The 20,198-nt window shown below is 36.8% G+C and overlaps 1 protein-coding gene across 5 annotated transcripts in view; it reads right to left on the bottom strand.

Moving 5' to 3' along the window:
- Positions 1-566: 566 nt before the first annotated feature.
- RFX3 (regulatory factor X3) overlaps positions 567-20,198 on the bottom strand; it is a 329,994-nt gene continuing 310,362 nt past the window's right edge. For all 5 annotated transcript variants that reach the window (XM_021006282.2, XM_021006288.2, XM_078152509.1 and 2 more), the window contains 2 exons: positions 9,195-9,237; positions 567-7,665 (listed from right to left, as the gene is read on the bottom strand). In XM_021006282.2, coding sequence (XP_020861941.1) covers positions 7,427-7,665; positions 9,195-9,237 — 282 coding nt within the window. In that variant the 3' untranslated portion in view covers positions 567-7,426. The remainder of the gene's footprint in view (positions 7,666-9,194; positions 9,238-20,198) is intronic.

Genomic DNA, 20,198 nt, shown 5'->3' with positions numbered 1-20,198 from the left:
TGCTGGAAAGACTCAGTGCTTAAAATCTTTCCAGACTGGCTGGTGTGTGGACCAGCTAGTCCGCAAACCAGCTAGTCCAAAGCCTTGTTAAGTTTGGAGATGCTCATTAATTATCAGGAGGCTGCTGATTTTGTTTTTCACTCCAACACCTCCTGAAGAAATGGAGGGATGGTGCTCTCACAGATCAAAGGAATGAAGATGCAAACATTTCCAATTTTTGTTTCATTCCAAAAATGGTTACAACGTCTCATTTTTTTAATCTATTGGTTTCCAGACAGAATCACCACAGAGGCAACATGGTGTAGTGAATAGAGTTCTGGACTTGGAGTCAGGCCGACCTGTTTTCAAATCACACCTGAGATACTTACTAGCTATGTGATGCTGGGTAAAGTCACTTAACCAGTCTCTGCCTCAATTTCCCCATCTATAAAATGATGGCCCCTCAAGCTCCTTTTAGCTTTAAATCAATGATCCTGAGACCTGGTACTGCCATTTATATTTCTTGACAATCAAATGTTGTAAAGTTAAAACACTGTACCACACCAAAAAAGAACATTTCACATATATTTGTAACAAGGAAACAAATTTATTGATTTTAAAAGACAAGACACAATTTTGTTTTGAAAAACACAAGAAAGCTAGCCTGAGTTCAAGTCTGAAATATTCAGAAAAATCCTACTAATATCTTTAGTATGTTCCAGTCATTTGTTTAAACAACACACTAAAAGTTAATATATATTTTTATAATTATAAAAGTTCCCCAGTTATTGTACAGTACACAATACAAATCGCCCACAAACTATTATTTAGCTCCTGCCAATTTTGAGAGGACATGATATACTAAAAGATTTAGCATTTCTCACAAAAATCACATCAGGAAATACGTATTTACAAAATCAAATACATTATACAAAAAAACCATCACATGTTATTCTGTAAAGATGTTTTTAAATAATTAAAAAGTATATTCAACTGTAGTCCAAAAACTGGAAAAGAACATTACATTATCTCACACATACAATCTCTACAAAAAGTTGCTTACCTCATTTACATAATCTATTCAGTCGATTGTAAAAGAAATGTTCAAATATCTCCTAGTGTTGCTATGTTCCTGTGCTTGTGTGACTGAATAATGTAATCTGCCACTTACTAAGTGAAATTGAAATGATGGCACTGAAAAAAAAATACAGCATTTTAAAAAAACACAATGAAAGAAGTCACCTAGAAGGTACGAAAGCCCTGAGTGATAGTAGAATTACTGATTGGTAAGCACTACAATTAACCTAATTAAAAGTTTACCACCTCAGGCACAAATTTCCATGTTTTCTAAAGGCACTCACTTAAAGTTTCTGTAACCATTCATGATGGTTGCTACTATAGGTCCAAATTGATGATGGAGATGAGTGGAGAAAAAAAATTTGCTTTGGTACAAAAGATGCTTTTTAAAGGAATAAAATTCTATACCTCTTTATTGGGTTATTTAAAATTGTGTCCAGCAAGTTAAAACAAGGCAATAACTACTTGAAAATACTAATTTCTCACAGGAAAAAATTTACTTGGTTAACAACAGTCAGTGGGGAGCTTTATACTCCCAAGAATCATAATTCCTCTAACAGAGATTTATTGGTGAGCTAGATAAACAATTCTTACCAAAGATTTCATTACTCAGGGCTTCCAATCCCAACACCATAATTTGTTTGAAAAAATAAAGGAACGTGGGAAAAGAATCAAAACCAGAACCAAAGAAAAGAACAGACAAAACACCTTTTGAAAATAAGGCATATCAGAGTTTACTTCAAATGAAAACTAGGCAGTCACTTTGTAAGTGGCTTTTACTATTTTAAGTAAAATTGGTAAACTAAACTCAGGTCTACTGGCACATAAAATCACTAGCAGCAATGATCAAGGCATGCAAACTGAGAAGCATTTACAGTAAATCATTATGAAGAATTTTTTCTGTTTAAAAAAAGAGAGTAAAATTAAAACCCTTTGAGTATTGCATTTGTTTTAAACTAATTTTAACATGTGAATAATTTGCATGGTTTGACTTTCTAAACTGCCTAAAAAAAATCCCCAATGTATCCAGCATACTTGCACTATACTCGTGATGTCATTTTGCTGGACATGTTACTAGGATACGTTTTTCTCTGTACCCTGCCAGGCCAGCATCTCTGCAGGCAACCCCATTCTTGGGCCTGATGAGAACAGGGGACAGAGGGGACCAAGTGCACCAAGAGTATCCTTGAACAGAATCAGCTGCTGTGTAGTAGACTGACATCTGCAGATGTCAGAAGCAGTATACATAGCATAGCATCCCTTGACAGATGAGCCTAAATCAAGTACCGTTACTCTCCATTCTATCTACATATGATCTTTATGACAAACTACAAAAGAATCATAGCATGAATAAAATTACGTCCATTAAGGATGCATTCCCAAACGTTATTCTGTGAAAGATGTAGCGGTGATCCGCCTAACTGCCTGGCAATAGTTATCTTTTCTTTAATTATTAAAACTCCTCTTTCATTCCTAAGGCTTCGCAAAGACTTGTACATTGCAGTGCTAAGTAAATTAAACTTTAAAAAATAAGTCCAAAAATTCAAATTCACCTTTTTTTTTTGTAACCTACCTTTTCAAGGCAATCTAAGTACCTTCCATGTGTGGTTTTCAGCTATGACATAGGTGTACAAGCCCACAGATTTGTCCCCCTTTCCTAGATATTTACATGGTATGAAAAAGTGAAAGTTCTAGTTTGTTGTAAACAGTACACATAACTTGGATGGCAGTGACTATTTTGGAATAAGTATCTTGAGCCCTCTTCCAGAAAATTATAAAATGTATAGAAAATGCAAGTATTTAGTCTGGAAACACTTTTTTTTCTCTCTCTCTTTTAAAAAACAGTATAATTAGACATTTGGATATAATAGAGTCTTTTTACCAGACTAGTCTAAATAAATGATCCGAAAGGCTTTAGTCCCCATTGTATATCTTACAATGCTCAAAGGGTTAATACAAGGTATTAATTACATCAAATGGATTTTTTCTAACACTAGAACTAAGCACTGAGTTATGCTCCTATCCCAGTTTTCTTCAAATCACCAAACTAGCAGAAACACTCAGATCCCACTCATTGACTTGTTCTAACTGTATACACAGAGGTTGTCCTATTCTGTAGAGACAAGGCCCAATTTTCAGAGAAGATGACTGCATATGCCAAATTATTTTTTTTCACTTTCTGGAATTGATTTTGTCTAAATTTTACAATTGGTAATCACCAGAACATTAAAATAATTTGAGGATTATTTTAATATCATTTTTAAGGGGGAGGGTTTGATATCACAGAGGTCAACTTGATTGTTATAACCACTTCTTCAAACTGCTCATGAAAGAGAGCTGCCGACCCCTTTCACTTGTGTCCACATGGTGAGGACCAAATGTCACAGTGACTGACACACATTTTTTTTTCACTCAAATCATCAAGAGCATAGCATTTCAGATACTTTAAATACATCATCTGAAAAGAAAGGAAAAGTACCTTAATCACCCTTTGTGGGGACTAGGCTCGGGGAAAAGCAATCATGGTTACCATCTACAGACCATATACATTCCTGAAGGACGCTTCCAGCACTAGACGAGAACATGTTTGTTTTCCCTCATTTATGAATCTAAGGCGGGCATGCTGCACATGACTCACTTTACACACGCCGCATTAAAACCATTTTCTTAAAGTTCAGAATCTAGCAAGAGGGACACGAGCTGTGCGGCACAGTACAAGAATAAGTAGAGAAAGGAAAACGGATTGAAAGGGCGATAAGATCAATATAGCAACTCCAGATTGAGTTTTGATGATGACACATGGTATCCACAGAAAACTTTTGAAAATTGAGCCCTGTGTATTCCAGGGAGAAATGATTTGCCAATTTAACCCTCACCCCCATTGCTCACTGTTTTCTTGGATCCTAAAGTTTGGGGGTATATATAGTTTTCAAACTCAAATAAAATTCATCATATTCAATATTGAGGGCAAGAAATGCCTTTTATTAATCCCCCAAATTAGTGGATTCTACCTATATGTTGCTCTCTGAAAAAGTAGGAAGTTTCCCCATTATAACTATATTCACATAGCTCATAAGGTTATTTTGGATTATAACATGTAATATTCATTATAGATTATAAAATTATAAGAATCTTATAAACCTATAAATTATAGATTATTAGTACTGGATTGTAACCCCAGGTCAAATGGAAAGAAGTCCTTTCTTTAAATCCATACTCCATGTACAAATATATGACTCTGTTGACAGAGATCTAGTGTCCAAAGTTGTTTAGAAAAATACCAGTAGCAACAAATGATAAAAACTGGAGTAAGTACGACTTTCAAACAATGCAATGAATATGCAATTGCTCCAATTTCTTTGGACATGTGAACTATTATAATTTGGCTTTCAAATGAATACCCTAAGTCAAACTGGACCGGGGGGGGGGGTTCTATGTAAGGAATTAATAGCCCATTGTGAAATCCAGACCATTGAGGAGGGCACAAAGGGAAATGCTGGTGCATGTGTGTACACATTCTTTGTTATTAAAGATTTCTGGCACTCAACTTTTTAATCTTGTTCACATTGTGGATCAGAAAGCAATTAATTGGATTAAGTTGGAAAATGACTTCATTTTGCTAGGCTCTACCATGTTTTTCTTTAGAGAACAGTGAACAATGAGGGGAAGAAGTGAATCGTGGAGGGTTCCAAAGACCCTACACCTTTCATCTCCATCTAAATTTGCATGTTGCAACCAGAGGCCTCTAATGGTACAAACAAATTCACCATTAAAATGAAAAGGGTCAATGACAAAAGAACGATGCATTTAAAGTTGGTCAACACATAGGAGGAAAGTCATAACTACATTTGGTGTAGTACAGAACATCAGTACTAAAGGAAAGCAAACAACTCACAAACAAAAGCAAAAATTGTTGATGTTGAAAATGAAAAGGTTTTTTTGCCATTTTAATTTTAATTTCACTTCATTTTACTTGTAAACATTTCATAATGCACAATGAAGTGGACAAATGTTTATTGAAGCTTAAGTTTTTTGGTGAGGGGTGCAAACATGTTGATATTTAGAAGGGTATAAAACAATGATCATTTCAATGCTATTAGGATTTTTTTAAAAAAGCCACGGTTCTAATGAAGACTCCAAAAATATGCCTGATTTGTATAGCATAATATATGAATCAATTTTAAAACTTTTTACATTTATAATGTTAGAAATTTAATTAGGAAAATTTAGTTGATATTGGTTTTCTGATGCGCCTAAGAAAATCAAGCAATAAATGTACCATTCATTGCTTGTGTAGTTAAGTCATTTGGTATAGTAAACATGACAGATTGGCTCCTCCCTACCCCTCCTAGACAAACCGGGTAAGTTCAACCATCTAATTGTATATAGGCCTTATTAGGAATCTGCAAATTCTTGTGCTTTCCCTCATTTTTGGCTTGTTTTGTTTTTGTTTTTTTGCTTATTCATTTTTCACTACTTAAGTAAATGGGTGTGCCCACGTTTAAAACAAACAAACAAACAAACAAAAATGGTGGACCATTTAACACAGTGGCGCTATTTCACATTGATAATAATGGGGATAGGCTCACCTTCCAATCTGGCGGCAGATGGATACCCCTTTGTGCTCACACATGAGCGCCTGCATGTGTGTGCACAAGCACAAGCATACACATAGACACACACATACACTGAAAAAGATGCACTGCGATAAGTACCTGCTCATTTTGTTTACTTTCTAAAATTAAAATGAGACAAGGAGGGCTTAGAAAATGTCATGTTGCTTGGAGGTATGGGAACCCTACTTCGAATGACACAAATTGGTATTAAAACTAGCCTGCTACCTCACAACCCTAAGCAAATCTGATTTGTAAGAAAGTGAAATTCAGTTCTAAACAAGAAAAACTAGGTTTACCATCACTTGGAGAGAGGTATTCAAACCTCCCTTTCTCCAACCCCCTCCCCACCCTAAATTTCCTTTGAAGAATATGTAACCTGCCCTTACTTCGGGGAATTGGAAAATGACAGGCACACCTTATTAAATGGATTTCAGAGTTACTCATATTAACAAAAAGTACTAAACCTTAGCTTCAGTTCTGTTTTTAAGGCACCATGTAATAGCCGAGGTACAATGATCCCTGATGTACATTCTTAAATGGCAATGGTCCATCTAGCCACCTACTCCAATCCTACCGAGTCGGGAATAAGTAAAAGTGAGGTGTGCCAGTTACACTGCCTTAGTTTTCTTCTTAAAATTTAAATCCACTTACTTTAGGAACCAGGAAATATCTTTTTTTTTTGAAGGACATAATGACGCAGGTTGCTACATTCCTTGCATTCTATAAATTATCTTTTAGAATAGCAGCACATTGAACTACTATTAGGAAAAAAAAAAGACCTGGAATAGAAGAAAGTCATCCAGACGGAATGGTTTCCTGTATGTCCAGCTAAGCATAAGTAGCATGTACATTTAAAATAATAATAATAATAAAAAAAGTCATTACTTTTTTCAGTTTTTCAGTATCTAACTACAACATCTCCACTTAACAGCAGAAAACATCTGTGTGTAGTGGTCCCAAATACAGACTCAGTAGTATTCAAACAGAGGGATTGGTACTCAAATAATATCTAAAACTCGATGTTTAACGGAAGCTTGCATTGTTAACGTGGTTTGATAATTATGCATACATATTACGTACACATTAACATGATCTCTGGCAATTGTCCTTTATTCTATGCCGATAAATGCACAGCTCAATTTTTTTTCCTCAGAGAAAAATAGGTGACCTTCCCAACCCTCTAGCATTATGATAAAAATGCTCTGTATTCTCCCTCCACACTCAGAAAATATTATCAGAATAGTGTCTTATGGTTCTGTCCAATGAAAAGCACCTTTCAGAAGCAAATTTGATGCATCTGCTGTCAAATGAATATATGCCTCCAGTGTAAATCAAAGGAATTCGTTTCTTTTGATATTTCACAGAAGTGCACCTAATTAAAAAACTTACATGTGAAATCATACACCATGACTAACAATTAACATTAACATATTTTTAAACTATGAAAAAAAGTAAATTACTTTTTAATTATAAAGGACAAAAACATTGACATTAAGCTTTGCAAAACTCCTTCTTGACACCCAAAACTAAGAAAAATCTTCATATTGAGAGGCAAATGATTTGTTTACAAAAAAAAATTAAACAGACCTGGCAAAAATACATACACCCATTCCATTTCACAACTCCGACAAAAGGTAATGTTCAGCACAGATAGAATTTGACAACAGTCGACCTTCAGGCTTATTCCTTTGTCAACTTAAGCCCAACATCACCAGGGTTAAATATAATCTGGAAAAATAAGCTTTTAATATTTGTTAGACTGCAGTATAGGTGTTTCCAGTGGCGCTGCACTGTCTGATAGTCTGAGTACTTGTGACAATGTGCTCATTGTGAATGGGATTCAGAAGGTTCTGTTGTACTCCACTCTCGAGGACTGGCTGTAGGCAGCCCACCTGAAATGCCTGGTTCAGCTCTGTTTTTTCCCTTTTGGCTTGAGGCTCTGCAGAATCATCCAGTTCTTCATCTATTTCACTTTCAACTTCACTGCCTTCATCTGTACAAATAAAAAATCATGAAGACTCAGGCCAAAAAGGGCTAAAAAAAAAACCCTATCTGTCTTTGGATCATAACCTAAAAGGCCCCAGTCAACAGAAATGTTCAAATGGCTACAATGAGAAAATGATTTCCTTGGCTCCCCACTCCGAAGAGCCAAATCAGTGGCTTCTCTCCTGTAATGCCTCCATTACTGTTATATGGGTCCTATAGTGGCCCTTTAAAATATTGTAGAGAAAATAATTTAATAATCGTTTTCTGTGTGCAACAACCTGGTTGCTGTTTCCTAACGGTCTGGTGGAATCATGTAAAATAAACAACCAGGATATTCTCCAAGGGAAAAAGATACCACAAAAGGGCTACATTTGGGGTGTGTGCTGAACACAGGAGAATCAGTCCTATCCATTCTGATACTTCAGGTGATTGTGGGATGGGGATGGGGTGGAGCAAGACACAGTTTGGGGCATAACATTAATAAGAGTCTCAGGTCTTCTGTTAAATTTCCTAAACACCATTTGAGGAAGTTACCTCATTTCTTATGAACTGCCTCCCTGGGGTTTTTTTTTGTAGTATGGTATCCTCTTAAACTGAGAACCAGGGTTACCATCCCAGTTTACTGTACCCTAGAGATGGTCATAAATTTGATTGTCAGTTGCTCCAGTATCTATACTTATGGCAATCTCTAGGGTATATTAAAGTGGGGTGATGAGCCTGGGCCTCAGTTTCAGGGAGATACCATACTACAGGTAATTCAGGGAGGCAAACTATTAAAGACAAGGCATTCTTGTCCATTAATACTGTGATGAGATAACAATGAAAAATGCATTATGTTTCTGTATTCTTAGAAAACTCTCTAGGAGTAAGTTTTAGAGCAGTGCATTAGGATAGGGACTTACCTCATTGGTAGTTTCAAGGAAAATTATGCTTTTAGTTTCTGTGTGTGTGTATGTGCGTACGTGTGTGTGTGTGCGTGCGTGCGCATGTGTGTGTATGTAGTTATGAGGACAAAATTGAATGTTGTAAAGCTCAAAGACCTTATGAGAAGGCAGTATGTTATAGGGTAAAGAGAGATGGATTTTGAATTGGAAGTCATATAACCTCCCTACATCTCAGTTTCCTCAGTTGTAAAATGAAGTGGTTATACCAGAGGGGACTTTAAACTCTCTTAGAGCTGTAAAACTCAGTGAATCCAAAATCCTTTTAAAGGAGAACATCCTACCATAGGTGGGGAACCTGTGGCCTCAAGGCCACACATGGCCCTCTAGATCCTCAAGTGGGGTCCTTTGACTGAATCCAAACTTCACAGAACAAATTCTTTTACTAAGGGGATTTATTAAGTTTGGATTCAGTCAAAAGGCCCCACTTGAGGACCTAGAGGGCCACGTGTGGCCTTAAGGCCACAGATTCCCCACTCCTGAGTTTAATTCTTTAAAAAATAAGGCAGTGTAGACAAATTCTCTCTATATTTTTTTCTACTTTTAGAAGAATATCTTAGCGAAGACAACATTTGTGTAATATTTAAATACTTACCTTTATCCATATTTCCAGGGGACACAGCATTTAAATCACCAAACTGCAAAACAATAGCCATTTATATAATAGTCAGAATAAAGAAGTGAAAGAGATATTTTATACTATCTTTTTAAAATGTTAAAGTTGTGATCTTTTTGCTTTCTAATTACATGAGACAAATAAGTTCTCCATTGAATTTTCTGAATTTACAACCAAATCTCCATTTGGCTGTCCTAACCATTTTGTAACAATGTAAATTACAAACAGTTAAAAAAAATTATGGGCCCATTTTACTCGTTAAAGAAAGTATGAAGAGATGGGATCCATGAAATCAAATTCTCCAAATTAAAATTCTCCAGATCAAAATTTCCAGACGTTTTAATGGATTCTGGAAAAGACTGGACCAAGTAAGATGTACCAGCTCAAAATAAGCAAGCAGCTCTCGAACCCTAACCCTTAATTAGTCACTAGAAAATCCCTCTGCATTAGAGAAAGCCGATCAAGTGGGAACATTAATTTTTAAAGCTTTTCTTCTTATAAAAATGAAAAGCCCATCAGTGGTTAACATGGTTAGAGTAGGGCTTCTTAACCTGGGGATCACAGGTTTCGGGGGTCTGTGAACTTGAATGGGAAAAATAAATTAGATCTTGATGTTCACTAACCCTATAATCTCTTTTGTATCCCATTCATCTTATTTTATATGCATTTAAAAAACCATTATTCTGAGGAGGGGTATTATTAAACTGCTCAAGAGATCCAAGATACACAAGAAAGGTTAAGAACCTCTGGTTTAAAAGTTTGTGAAGGCATTAATTCAGGTCTCTTTTTCACTATAGTAATCTGTTACTACAATACACATAAATGAATATATTCCTCAAAGAGCTGGCAACATCACCAATGAAAGCACAAGGATTTAGAACAACAGGCAAAAGCATTTGTGGCGATACCATACAACAGGATGTCTGGTAGCATTTTCAGCAATACATATTGGCTAAGTAACTGCAAAGCACTGGCGTAGGTATTGGGGACGCAAAAGTGGAAAATGACACATCTTGGATCATATCCTGAACAATCAATCATTCTTAAGTGAGAAAACACACCTTGGAAGACTGGAATGAAGATGATTAAGTGAACAACTGAGCAAGAAACTAAAACAGCAGAAGGATCACCCAAAGAAAACGTATGACTTGAAACCTTTCACATTTTGAGTCATGAGAGGCTTTTAAATCTGAAGATTTGTTTGTCATTACCAGAAATCCAGTTCTCTTGACCAGTTTATAAAGGGATAAAACAGGTTTGATGAAAATGTGGAGATTTGAACTCTAGAAGTTTCTACAATCTGATGTGTCTCTCTCTGCCAGGGATAACTATAAAATAACAAGGTTCATTTTAAAACAGCTAGAATTATATGTTTCAGTTATTGTTGGATATATAGCTAACTAACTCAATAACTTCACTCACTAACTATAACTAATATACATTTGAACAATGATCGCTCAAGACATTTTTGGAACTCCTCTTTTGAAATTGCCTTCATGGCCAATTTATAAATGACACAAGACAATCCTATTAATTTGTAGTCAGTCATACCTGGGCCTTCACCCCAGGTGGTAAAACCTCACTTGACCATCTATTATAGCTATAGGACTCAGCTCTCAATAATTTTTAATTGTTTCCAAAAAATCAAGTGGGCTGCTAGTAGTTACATATTCATGATCTTCCAACCTCCATCTCTGTGCCTTTCCCCAGGTGGTCCATCATGTCTGGAATGTACTCCTCCCTTACCTCTACTTCACAGAATCCTTAGCTTCCTTTAAAGCACAGTTCAGATCCCACCATCTACCTACACAAGGCCTTTATTAATCCTCCTACTTATCAGCACTTTCTTGCTCCTGAAATTACGCTGTATTTTCTTGTGTACCTGTCACATCCACCCAGTAGAATGTAAGTTCTTAGAGGGCAGAGACTGCCCTATAGTTTTTGCCTCTGAATCTCTAGCATAGCATGTTAACACACAGAAAGTTTGTTTGATGGAATTGAATCCTAAGAGGATGAAAATCTGCCACTGAGTATATTTGAAAGAATTTGCTTCGGGCTTTCTAGACAGTGCTGAGATGGGGTACCACAGAGTTCTGAAGCCATGGCAGCAGGAATAGATGTGACAACACTCACTCACCTATGTGAGTTGTGTTAATTTTTTTTTAAATCAGTCATATTACCTCAGAGTCACAACTGGTCTATCTAAAATAGTCAGAAAGGCCAAATTGTGGTTCCACAACTTAACAGCAGCCTGCAGAAAGCTTGAATCATGGGAGGGCCCGATTTCTCTAACTTTGTGCAGGCAAGACAAGAAATGAAAAAAAGGGATTGGTTGTTTTGTTTATAGGTCCAGTTTCTATTGCATATTAAATCTCTGGAGGATTATAGGCAGAAAAATTCCAAAGTGGGGTGAATGATTTAAAGGCTACTTGGCATTGGTGTGTTTCAATGAAAGGATATTTCTGAAGGGCAGTTCAGATACTCACTCAAGCTCATAATTGGAATGAGTTTCAGAGGAAATCTTATTATTGATCAAGAAACCCCCCTATAACCTCCCTGACAAATGATCATTCAGCTTCTGTTTACCATTAACTACCTGTATTGCCTTAGACAAGTCACTTTACCCTTATGGGCCTCAGTTTCCTCACCTGTAAAATGAAGGGGTCTAACTAGACAATGTCTCTAAGGTCTCTTCCAGCTCTGTCTATGATCCTATTAACACCAGTGGTGGGGGAATTCATTCCTTTCTGAGGTAGATTATGTCCTTTTTAGCATACAACACTGCTACAAAGAATGAATCCACATATGGCTTGTACTCTCTTTAGAACATTTTATCAGTACTTTGGGTGAAGGGACTGATGGCATGCTTATCAACTTTACAGAGAACGTGAAGCTAAGAGGGATAATTAATAGGTCAGATGGCAGAATCAGGATTCAAGAAGATACTGACTAGGCTAGAGAAATGGGCCAGTTCTAATTAGATAAAATTTAATAGACCTCAGCATAAAGCCTTTCACTTTGTTTCATGGATCATGAAACCATGTTATGGTTTCATCCTTCCATGACAGAATCAGGATCCAAAATGATAATGATAGGCTAGAATGTCAGCATGAATCTAATAAGATGAAATGTAAGAGTAAAAAATTTAAGGCGTGTACGTAGGTTCAAAAAATTAACTACATACAAACTGGAAAATAGTTAATATGAAAATTACCTGGAACACAAACTCAATAGGAGTCAATATTGAAGAAAAAAGAAAAGGAATGCACTCTTAGATGGTGTAAACAGAAACTTGGTATGAGGGACTTAATCATCCTGGCACTACATTTTAGGAAGGATATTGCCATGCTGGAGAGCACTGGGAAGAAGATGAGGAAGGTTGAGAGGATTCAGCATCAGTTTCAAATCCCCATGGAGGGGGCTAGGTGGAGGGCATAACATTGACTACTACAGAATGCTGCAGAATTTATGATTTAAATTCGATGTACATGAAGTATGTTATCACAGTTTCCTCTGGGAAATTTTCAGAAGCATGCATCTTCTTCCCCACTCATTTGAACAGCAAGCACTTGGTATAGCCATAAAAAAGCATATAGTAAGCTGGTTATTTTTTTAAAGGCACAGCTACACAACTAGAGAAATGTGTATTTAGATCACAACAATTATATATAGTCAGTAATTTAGAAGAACTTTTGAAGTTGGGGATGGGAGATGTGTTATTGCCACTAAATATTTCAGATTGATATTAATACTTTAGAAGAAATCTAATCATATTTTCATAAATATTGTGATAAATCTTCCTTATAGATATATGTATATACCAGTGTAGTAGTAGCAGTAGCAGTAATAACAATAATAATTAACAGTTACAAATAATGAGATAATTTCATTTGGGAAGATCTGAAAAAATGACAAATATCATATGTGCATGTATAACTCTCTCTGCATAAATTATTTTCCTTTTCATTGTTATAGACTTTTTACATTTCTAATTCCCATCTGGAGTCTACTGTGAACATGTGAAAATGGCATAAAGTAGGTAGGAATGTATATGTTTATATTTATTGTCTATTTGCTCACTGCATCTATGTAGAGGAAGTAGGGTATAGTGGAAGGAGGGTTAGAGCTGGAGCCAAGAGAGACGTATGTTCAAATCCCACTTCAGATATTTACTTAATGTATGAGCACAGGCAAATTGTTTAATCTCTCTAGGCCTCAGTTTTCTCATCTGTAAAAAAGGAGTGTGCTTATCTCATAGAGTGGTTGTGGGGAGCAAATAAGATCAATATATTAAAAAATCTTGAAAATCTCAAAAGTACAATATAAGTTGTAACTATTATTATGAAGTATACAAATTAAAAATGGGGTCCTTTGGGGAAGCCTAGATTACAGATAACTTTTTCTTTACCTATTCTAAATAACTACTGTGCTTTTTTAGACAATAGGACCAAACTAATTTTTTTTCCTCCTCTGTTTGTTCTGGGCTATATTCTGCAGATAAACTTTCTTTTAAAAAAAGAAATGGAAACTTCCTTTAATTTTTAATATAAGAATTTCATGCTCAACTGCACTAAATTGTTGGCAAAGAAATTAATTTAAATGTATTTTCTGCCCTTCCCTTATTCCTGGAGGGGGTTGGGATGGGTGGAAATAAACCCAAACCAAATCCTAAACCTGTCGTACAAGGAGTGGCTGGAGGAGCGGGGGGTGTTTAGCCTGGAGAAGAGTACATTTAGAGAAGGCAGTGTTAAGCACCTTATAATAGTTATCTGAGTTCCTAGGAGTACAAAGACAAAAATGAAGTGGTCCCTGCTCTGCAGGAGGTTACATTCTAAGCAGGACAGCAAATGCCATGCATGTCTTAACAGCTGCCGTATGAAGGAGATTAAACGTGTTTTGCTTGGCCCCCGAGATGAAAATTAAAGGCAGTGGGTAGAAGCTGCAGAAAAATACATGAAAACAATATAAACAATGTAAATGGAAAGAACCACTAACCCCCTCCCTCCTCCAAAGTGGGTGTCACAAGATTACAAAGAATAAGCCTGGCTTGAAAGAAGAGATATGAGAAGATATCCCACCCCAGCTTTACCCTGTTGCAGAAGTGAGACTTTTATGTATTGCATATTGCATATATTTTCAGACTTTTTGATGTATTGATCAATTATGCCAATTTTTCCCTCTTTATTATTAGTTATATGGGATGGCTCTCTCACACAGGGAGTGGGAGTAATACTGGGGAAAATTAGGATGATAAAGACCTCAATAAAAACTTGTTTAAAAATAAAGACACTTGGTAATGGAGTCAGAAGACGGGTTAAAGTTTGAGCTTTTCTTATTTTTTAGCTGCGTGGCCCTGCGCATGTCACTTCCCCATCTGAGACACACACACACACACACACACACACACACACACACACACACACACACATAATTAAGAAGCTGGGCTAGATGATCTCTGAGGTCTTTTTCACCTCTAACAGTCTGTGACTCTGATCTTTGGACAGGAAGGACAAAGTAATCACAACAGTAAGAAAAATGCCTTTTGCTTTAGTTTTTAAAAAGTTTACACAATACTTTTCTAACAATAACTTTTGAAGCAGCTAGTGTAAATATAGTCATCCTCATTTCAAAGAGAAGGTACCTTAGGCTCAAAGAAATTAAATTACATTTGTCCAAGGTCTCATACCTGGTAACTGTCAGAGTTGAGATTGGAACCCAGGCATCCTGACTCTACTATGTTTCCATTACTTTGTCTTATGCTCTTTCCACTACATTGTCTTGCTGTTGTATTACACTGTCAATGTGTGTATGCACACATCCATAGACAAACATATGTACATACATGTATACTTATATGCATGTATGTGTATATATAAATATATGTGTCTCTTTCTTTTAGTGATCATTCATCATTTCTGAGCTGTTAGCATGATATTGTAGAAAAAGAAGTAGATAGGTAAGTGAGGAGTCTAGTCCCGGTTCTGCCATGTAGGAGCTGTATGGCTTTGGATGTCACTTAGCTTCTGACCTGCAATTTCCCCATATGTAAAATAAGTGGGCTGGACTAAATCTCTAATTTTAGAAACCTTCTGAATCCATGACTTTAAGCCTGTTATTTTCAATGAAAAAAAATCAAGTTTTTTCAAGTAAAGATGCCTATAGAGTTCTCTGAATTAATTTCTAGCTTTTGATTGTGACAGAGTGCTCTTTATATTTCAATTTTAACTATTAATTTCTATATATTTCAATATTCTATCCATTCTATCCCCACCTTTTCCATAAGTACTTTATTATATATTCCTTTCATTCTAGCTTGTTACAGATTTAATTCAAGTCAAGCTATGAATGTCTGGTTAAGATCTAATTTATGTTTATGTTCCTTCTGTAATGTTTCCGTTTTCTTTTCTAATTGACTTATTTTCTCCATTCTTTTTCAGTTGTTTGTGTTTTGCAAAGCACTGAATTAGTTTGCCTCTGATTACCACTTTGGCTATAGCCCAAAGAATATTGTTGGATTCCTTGTAATTCTGTGATTTATTTCTCTGAACGTTAAAAAAACAACAACAACAAGAAAACTGTCTACAGGCTATTCCTCCCCCCCACCCCAATACAGTGTCATTAAATCCTTCGTGAACCTTTATTTAATTTGTTAGGTTATCTTTAAATAATATTTTCATATTGCCATGATCTAAAAAATCTAGTGGGTCTAATTTCACATTATATCATTTAAATTAAATTATATTTCAGTCAGTTCAATAAACATTTGTCAGACACCTATTACTTGCAAGGCACTGCCAAGAAAAGGAACTATTTTGGCCTTTAAGGGCAGGGGCTGTGAGGATGTGAGGGAAGAGGGTGTAGACAGTATATGTACCAGCAAGTACAGTAGAAGGTAGTTTGAGGAGGAAGAGCAGTAACAACTGGGGGGCCCAGGAAGGCTTCAGTCGGAGGTGGACCTGAGCTGAACTGAGACTCAAAGGGAGAAAAGGCTCCTGAATGGCAGAGCTGAGGAAGGAGTGCATTCTAGACGTGAGGAACAGCCTACATGAATACACAGAGACAGGAGGCAGAATGCTGAATTAACAATTAGCAATTAGCAGTGCAATTTGCCTAGAACCTATGCGTATATGAAGGAGAGAAATAGGAAATGAGCTGGGAAAGCCCAACTGCAGAAATCCTTAAATGCTAGGCAGAAGAGTCAGTATTCTACACTAGAGGTAGAGGGAACCGCTGAAAGTCTTTAAGAAGGTGAGTGAAGTGGTCAGGTGTAGGCCTTAGCAGTTATAAATCACTGGAGTCATGAAAAAATGATCTAAATCACTACTAACAGAGAGGAAACATGGCCTAGTGAATAAAGAACTGGTCCTCAGGCCAGAAGATCTGACTTCACATCTCACCTCTGTCATATATTGGCTATGTGACCCTAAATAAATGACTTAGCTTCTCAATGCCCCAGGCAGATCCCTAAGGTGGGAGACTACAGAAAAGGTTCTGGCTTGTATCGGTAGAGAATTTCCTCACATTCCTAACACCAGTGAAACCACAGGTCCAATCCCTACTGCTATCCCTATCACTACTAAGAGAAATACAAATTAAAACAACACACAGCAGGTTTCACAATGTTCCAATTAAATTCACAAAGAAGATAAAAAATGGAAATGGTCAAGTTAAGGGCTGTGGGAAGACAAACATTAATATACTGTTGATGCAGCTGTGCATTTATCAAATCATTTTGGAAAATAATTTGGAATTGTGCAAGCAATATCACTTAAACTGCTCATATCATTTGATCCAGCAACCCTACTACTGGGAATAAAGTGAAAAGATAGAGGAAAGTTTCCCTATGTACCAAAATATTCACAGCACTACTTTTTAATGTATCAAAAAACTAGATACAAAGTAGGTACCCACTAATTTTAGTACTTTTGCACCATTCAAAATTATGGGTATGAAGAATTCAGAGAAAGAAGTATGAACTGACGCCCGAGAACCAGAAGAATGACATATACAAATGAATACACTCATGTAAAGAAGGACAACACTGACCTCAAGAACTCTGATTAATGTAGTGACCATCTTGGTCCTGGGGAGCAGAGGATGAAAGAAATTTTTCTCCTCTTGATAGAGAGGTAGATAAAGGATGGGGAAAGCGGTGTATAATGTCAGATGTGGCCATTTTTGGTGGTAGTTTTGCTTAACTGTTTTTCTTTGTTACAAGGAAGGGTTCAGTATGTGGGAAAAGGGTATCTTGGGTAATGACTATGGTAATAAAAAAAAAGGTAGAAGTAAAACAAACAAAAACATGAGAGAAAGATCACTGGTAACCTTGGAGAGAACAGTGTCAGAAGATATCAAAGCAGCATCAACTGAAAAATCTAATCTGGAATAGAAATAATGATAGTCATTGTGTAAAGAGTACACAGTTCTTTAAATGTTTGCTTTTAAAAACTCATTTGCTACATTATAATTTTGTAACTTCGCTCCAAAGATACTATAAAAGCGGCTAACTGGTGGTGCATCAGATAGAGTGCTGGATCCAGAGTCAGGAAGTTTAAACCTGAGTTTTGATGTGGCCTCAGACATTTACTAGCCATGTGACCCTTAAGTCAAGTCACTTAATATCTGTTTACCTCAGTTTCCTTAATTGTAAAATGTATATAATAATAGCACCTACTTTGAAGGGCTATTGTGAGGATCAAATGAGATAATATTTGGAAAGTGCTTAGCAAAGTGCCTGGCACGTAGTAGGTGCTTTGGAAATGCTTATTTCCCTTCTCCTCTTATTGATATTATTTATGACTTTCCATGAAATAAATTCCCATTTATTTCTTTCTTCCCTCGGACTTCACAGACCACTCTGTATTGTACCTCCATAATGTATTTATCCCTCCAAATATGTATTAGAGGTATGGTGCAGCCTTGGAATCAGGAAGAACTAGGTTCAAATACTGTCTCTGGCACACACTAGTTTTGTGACCATGGGCAAAAGTTGCCTCTCAGTGACTTAGGTGACTTTTTAGGATTCTAAGTTGTAGAAAAGGTGCTGATTTGCATCAATGGAAGCGATTTCCACACAGGAAATTCCCTTGACCAATGAAATCAGAGGTCTGGATGCTTCCTTCCCCTAAATAAATTTTATATCTATTAGTTGATGTCATAGACCCTTATTATCAGACTATAAATGCCTTTAGGGTAGGGGCCATGTCTTATCTAAACACTGAGTTTCTCTTAATGTCATGCTTAGTGTTTGGTATGCTCAGGATGTTTAATAAATTGAAAAGGAAATTCAGAAGTTTCTGACTGTCTATGAATTATATGGAATCTTTCTCACATTTTCAACAGAAATATAGCTAAAGATTAATATCCCAGTTTTGTCCAGTTACATAATTTTTGAAAATTAAAAACAAACACTAAAATAGTTTCAATTCAGTAATGTCTGAAGTTTCACATGCCATGCATTTAGACGAAGTATCACGAGATCATTTCTATTTGCCTATCTTCACGATCAAGAAAGAAGCAGGCAATAACAATTTTATTCTTATTTTGGGTGGGGTTTTGAATGGTGAAAGTAGATGTTTGTTATGGGAAAGACAACCAAAGAAAGACAGCTGGACAAATCTAATTCCCCAGAGCTGTCTTAGTCTGCCACAAGGAGCTCTCACTCAGCTCTAATTCCCCTTTCCTTTCAAACACAAACAGCTATTATAGCTAGAAAGAGTATAAAGGCCAATTTAGGAATACCAGCCCAAAGTCCCGGGGCTCTCCTTGATTCTGTATGTTGGCTAAAGGCAGAATGGGGGTGGGGAAAGAAGTTGGTTGCCTCTTTAGGGCCACTTGCAGCAACTGTCCTCCTGCTTTCACACACCAATTGCCTAGCCTGGTAGCACTTACTTATGATTCTGTTAATCCTTATCACTTCATTTGTAAACCATGGTACTGCAGTAGAAAAGCACCACTAAGCCGCCGTGAAGGACAGTTTGAGTAACAAATATGAATTCCTTTCCACTAGCCTAGATACCTTTCCCAAATACCCTTCTGCATGCATAAAACGTTTGTCTGCAGCTTGACGGCCATAGAAGTAAATTGGAAAGGATATCTTTTAAGGTCACCATCTAACCAAGAACCATTTACCCCACTTTGGCAGTAGGCCACAAAGAATAATGACAACCTCAAAGCTACCTCCTTCCAACACTGCAGTGTACCCTCCAGGGCAGCGTGAGCCTACGTGGTAAAACAGTCACTAGGTGGAGCTGTCACTCCTTTCTCTAAGACCTGTGGAGTTCTCTCCAAAACTGAGTCCCTTCCTTAGGCAATGCAAGTAACCAGAAAGCCAAGAGGAGGGACTGGAGCTCCCCCACCCTCTTTCTTAGCAGACATCAGATGGTGGGCTTTCTTGGACAGAAGCGGGTCTGGAAGCTTGTCTTGAGAACTTGGCACTCATTAGCTCTTTTGGTTCCCTTAAATAATTTGAATGACTTAAGCTTTGCTTTTTCTTCTCTTCGTTCTCCACCTCCACCACTTTTTTTCTGAGAACACAGACCTATAGGGTTTTATAGCCAGAAAGGACCATACACAATATGTAATCCAATCTTGCTATTTTATAGATAAGGCAACTATGGTCCACAGAGGGTGATTTTCTCAAACAACAAAAGTTAGTATTCAAACTCAGATATCTGCTTCTGAATCAATCAGTCAATTAGTCAACAAGAATATGTGAAGTACTCACTATGTGCTAGGCACTATGCTGAGTTGGAGTCCAGTGTTCCATCTACTATATATGCCATAGATTTTCCTTCCTGCTTCTGAGGGGCATATCCCATCCATGGGGGACCTATTTCTCCTCTCTAGGTACCTTATTTCTCCAAGGGCAGACACAGTTAATGCACAATCTCCTAACTGATGGGCAACTGGAGGTTTAACATCAATTAGGATCTCTGTTGACTAGTACACACCTGTAGGCCACAGTTTCTCCATCCCTCTGAG

Source organism: Phascolarctos cinereus, unplaced genomic scaffold (genome assembly GCF_003287225.1).
Source record: "Phascolarctos cinereus isolate Bilbo 61053 unplaced genomic scaffold, phaCin_HiC Scaffold_4;HRSCAF=312, whole genome shotgun sequence".
Taxonomy (NCBI): Eukaryota; Metazoa; Chordata; class Mammalia; order Diprotodontia; family Phascolarctidae; genus Phascolarctos; species Phascolarctos cinereus.
This window is presented reverse-complemented; position numbering and strand designations above follow the sequence as displayed.